The 5,000-nt window shown below is 43.6% G+C and overlaps 1 protein-coding gene across 1 annotated transcript in view; it reads left to right on the plus strand.

Annotated features, from left to right (window-relative positions):
* The first annotated feature begins 4,177 nt into the window (after positions 1–4,177).
* gareml (GRB2 associated, regulator of MAPK1-like) overlaps positions 4,178–5,000 on the plus strand; it is a 35,163-nt gene continuing 34,340 nt past the window's right edge. The window contains exon 1 of the mRNA XM_062550316.1: positions 4,178–4,325. Coding sequence (XP_062406300.1) covers positions 4,214–4,325 — 112 coding nt within the window. The 5' untranslated portion in view covers positions 4,178–4,213. The remainder of the gene's footprint in view (positions 4,326–5,000) is intronic.

Consider the following 5,000-nt stretch of genomic DNA (forward strand, 5'->3'; position numbering starts at 1 on the left):
AAAAAAAAAATGACGACTCACTACTCACCACTACATTTTTTTTGTTTGTTTGTTAGTATGTGTGTGTGTGTGTGTGTGTGTGTGTGTGTGTCGGCGAGAGTATGCGCATTTCATTTTGTTTTTTATTAAAAGCGAGACTCCTGCCAAGGACTCCCCTTAAGGAAACTCTCCCTCCCCTTCATCGGTCTAAAAGCTAGTCTGACCCCGAGGTTGTGAGAAGGTATTAACGATTAGTAGGATCTAACACATGGGTTACTTTTGTACAGTAGTGGGGTTTGCATCGGGAGCTGTAGGTGACATTTTGGGGGTGCCTCTGTCCCTCCCCTCCAGCTGGGGTGTGTTTCGTCAGGTGCCTTACAGGGAGCCCCCTTCAGAAAATACCCCCCCCCCCCCCCCCCCCATCTACCCCGTTAAAAAATTACCCCCCCCATCCCGAGTCCACCCACATCACCCCCCACACTTATCCCCACCCTACCCTGCTACCCCAATCCCCCCACCCCCCTGCTCCACCCCCAGGGTAACCCCCTAATTCATCTCCACCCCCACCTTTCCCTTTCTGTCCTGCACTCTCACACCTACTCACCACCCGTCCAGGCCTCCGGCCCTGGAGCACACCGTGACGGTGCAGAAGCGTTTGAATTTCTCCCGCTCCAACTAAGAGAATGGCATTATTACAATTTATAAATATAATTGAGTACTCCTTATTAATCTGTATTATTATTATTATTATTATTTGTTTCTTTCTTTTTTTTCCCTTTTTGTTTTGGTTATGAATTTATTTACATTCAGTTTGTTTTTGTTTTATTTTGTTTTTTTTATTTTATTTTATTTTATTTTTATTTTATTTTACCCTGCATGCTCAATTGTCTTTTGGTCAGAGACCTTTTGTAAGTTTGCTTGGTTGGTTCTCTTGACAGGGATGTCGTCTGCTCTGCAGACATTTTAAAATAGAAGAGGGAGATCTCTGGTATGGGAGAAAGGGAGGGGAGGGCATTCTCTTTGGAAATTCAAACGATTTTGCAGATCCATTAAAAATAAGCTTGTTTAAGTTAAAAATGGTTGTGCTTTTATTGTCATCCATTATAGACAAGGACATAATAGTTGTGAATAAGTAGTTCTAGCTGTTAAAATGCAGATCTGAAGACTTCATTCACTTCAGACGTGGAGTCCTGCTTCCTAGACCACACCTCTGGTGGCAACTGGAAACATACAACAATTTGGGGGAATTCTAGGGAAGTTTCAGTCAACGGCTTGTTGTTATTTGCACTCGAGAATGGTTCCGGTGAAACATTGTCCTTAATCATTTTTGGACATTATCAACCCTGTGAAGAAAGACAGACACGCAGACACACACGCTCACACACACCAATGTTGGGGAATTCAAGGGAAGTTTCAGTTCAGGTCAGTTGGTAATTTGCTCTCCAGAATATTTCAGGTGAAAACATTGTCATAACCAGTGGGGAGTCTGGGGACATTACCAACTTTCTGCAGGAAGTCCCTGAGAGTTTCATGACCTGTAATTCCTGATCTCTGCCACATGGGGTGTCCCCCAGTGCCGGTGCAACTTGCACACATGACAAATGGTTAAAGGTTAACTCTGACCTGATCAAGGACGTCCACTAAACAGACTTAATTTAACAATGTCCATACCTCTCCGGAAATGATAGCCTGGTAAACCAAACTCGTTCATAGAGGTAATAGAGCCTGGTCACTCATGATTGGGAGAGGCTCGCATTGTGACGAGCGTAGAATTGGCGCAAACTTTGGTTAGGTTGGGCCAGTGGTTTGAATCACCTTGAGCAGGGATTCATAATGTTATGTCGTATTTTGCCTAAACTTTACAAACTGACAATAAACAGTATTGGCGGTTAGAAAACAACCTATGTGGGCCTACCTTTGCTGTACATACATGTGATGTGATCTACAAAGATCCCTCACATGGTGCACTCAAAAGTCCTTGATTTTTTCCCCATTTCAACCCTCCCTAGTGAAATTTCACCAGTCTAAGATTCTGATATTCTAGCAACATTCTTAACACTGTCCCTTAGCAAAATCCTGAACACCATTCTCCCAAAATCTAGGATGTTGCTAGGATGGTATCAGAATCATAAGTTGGTAAAACTGCACCATGTGATGGGGTTGACCCATGGAAACATTAGTGAGCTATGGTGTTTCAGACTATATGGCCATGTCAATATTACGGGAATCCATTGTTAAATATACCAGTTTAAAATGTAAAACGTACATGCTGCTCTGTATAGGTGATTACAGTCTTAATGTATTTTTTACAGAATTGTTCTGGCAACCAGTTTTTTTTTTTTTTTTTTTGTACTGTGTAGTATTTCCCTGAAAGGAGATCTAGGTGGATGTTGCCAGGCTACAGAAAATACACAGGACATTCCTAAAAGGGCCTCACTAAAAAAAACAAGATTTGTGTCCTGTGTTTGATCACTACACCATCTCTTTGGAGGGCCTGTGAAATCAGAGTTTCTGTGCCTTCTGAGAGTTCTCAGGAGACACTACACCCGTATGTCTTGGACACAAAGCACGGATGCTTCCAGAGTCAGAAAAGGTCATCTCATAGTTATGGGTCACTCGTGGTCCTGACTGTCAAAATAATTGATGTGTATGCAGCATCCGCAAGGCTATAGTTTGCCTTCATTAATTATTGTTTAATGAATAACTACTTCCTTATTTGTTCAGTGTCACTGGAATACACAGACTAACACAAGACTGTCTTTACTAAAGTGGAATGATTGGGTTATTATTTGTGAACATGTGCAGCGGGAATCTAGTAGCAGAATACATGGAATGTGTTCAGTGTTGGGCCCATGTAACTTACATTTCTGACTGGGAACGTAAGATGCCACATTCTGGATTTTAGACTTAGGTTAGGACATAGCATCAAACTTAGTTTACAATTCTCAATACTAAGCAAATCTATACTATATGTTGTAACATTCACAACAATTTAAAGGAATTCTATATAGCTGGTAGGTTACACTATACAAGACATTGGGTGGAAAGGCGCGTACAAGTCATAACATGAGCAGTTATTGCCACCCTGTGGTCATTTACAGTACTACAGGTGTGGTTCATCTCGGTGAGCTGTCCACGGGAGGGCAGTGGGGGCCATCCTCAACCCGAAATTAAATACGGTATGCTTTGGGAAGAGCAGTGTTTCTCTGCAATTAGAAATCTAACTTAATTTACCATAACATAATATGCATGGAACTGTCATGGGATGGGAAATAATTTAATGATTTAATTAAAATAATGCTGAAAAAGAAACATACGAGTTTAATGAGGAATGAAAACTACCGGTAGCATAGGCCTACACTTACCCATAATCATACTGTCCCAATCCACTACAGTCAGGCCCTGCAGATCTGTATCAGCTTATTCAAATGTTCCAGTAGCCACAACATCCGTTGATCTGCCTTTCATCTCGCTTCAGTGCAAGGTTGCCATGAACATCCTCAGCTCCAGCCTGCCTCAGGTTAGTAACTCACATATTGCCTTCCGGAACTGGGATATGAATGTCTTCCGGTTGGAGCATCTAGATACGAACGAGGAAAGGGTCGTGGGTAGATATCCACACGCGGGAGGGAATGAAAGAAGCAAACACAGGTCTGACGCACTGGTGACTAAAGCCTTATGTAGGCCTACCTGTCCCTGCTGTTTGGGCTAGTCAACAGAAAGAGAGGCAGTCGCTGTTCTGCCATAGGCCTATCCCTTACCAAAAGACACAGCAGTTTCTGAAATATCCCGCAGTTTATGAATTACCAGAACGCTAACAGCTGGTCATTAACACACTGTGCCACATCCTACTTACAGAAAAGTTAACCAAAACTTCTATGCTAGGATTAATTTAACAAGCCAATGAAATCATTATACAGGATGATGAGGCGATAGGTGTCTACACAAGCAAGTCAAATATTATCGGCTAATCTAACCTACATGTATAGGCGCAGCGATGGGTCAGTGATTCGCTGTGCGCGTGAGGAGGGTGGCGCTAGAGCGGTGTCCCAAAGAGCGCGCGGCTGGCTGGCTCCACCGGGCTGCTTCCAGCACACACGCACACACACAGCTTTTCACTCCCTCAACATGGCGAGAGTCGACGGTGCCTTCGTCCCCGATACATCCAGCGGAGTTTGCTTGTCTCAGTTGGCGGCTGTCTGCGCGGCTCTGGCTCAATTATGAAGAGGAGAAGATGGAGAAGTTTTCGGCGAGCATTTCCGACATCTCCTGGAGCGCCGTGGCGCTGCCGCTGGATCTGGTGGTCAGCAAATTCAGACTGCCGACCCTTGTGAGACTCAACCCAGGTGGGAGGAAATCAGGAATAATACTCTTTTGCAAACTCTTTTAATGCCTGGAGTCAGTTATCTCCAGACTGTGCGTTGCATGTCACGTGGTTTTGAGAATTGAAAGGACGGGTTTACTTGCTTGCGCCAAAGTCAATCTGTCAAAGCAAAGCCAAATTTAGATTCTTCTCACTCTCTCCGGGGTTGACATGGTGTTCGAGCCATCAGCGCAACGCTGCAAGGACCAGCCTTTATCATCTCCATTAATGTTTAAATCCAACACATTTGTCGTTAAGTAGGTTACTGTTAATGTGATTTTTGACAGATTTTTGTTGTTGTGGAGAGAACATTTATTTAAGAGTTGGCACGGAACGACAAAGTGTCTGTTGTATTCCAAAAGTGCTCGAGCGCTTTTCATATGGTAATGTTGTAATCGGTCGCCGCGTGCGCTGAATACTAACCAGCGTAGCGAGAGAAACATTCAAGTTTGACACATTGTTTCCTCATCCCAGAGAAAGAACTTGCAACTTAATAACATCGGTGTCTTTAACATTTCCTAGACACATTTTTACCTCAACGCGACCGAGTCTAGCCGCCGTCCACCACTGTTCAAACTAGCCTACACGTCAGGACTGTGATGACGAATGTCACATCACAAACCCCAGTTTACTTTCTGAGGCGACAGAGTAGAAGCCC

The sequence above is a fragment of the Sardina pilchardus genome, chromosome 12, assembly GCF_963854185.1.
Source record: "Sardina pilchardus chromosome 12, fSarPil1.1, whole genome shotgun sequence".
Lineage (NCBI taxonomy): Eukaryota > Metazoa > Chordata > Actinopteri > Clupeiformes > Clupeidae > Sardina > Sardina pilchardus.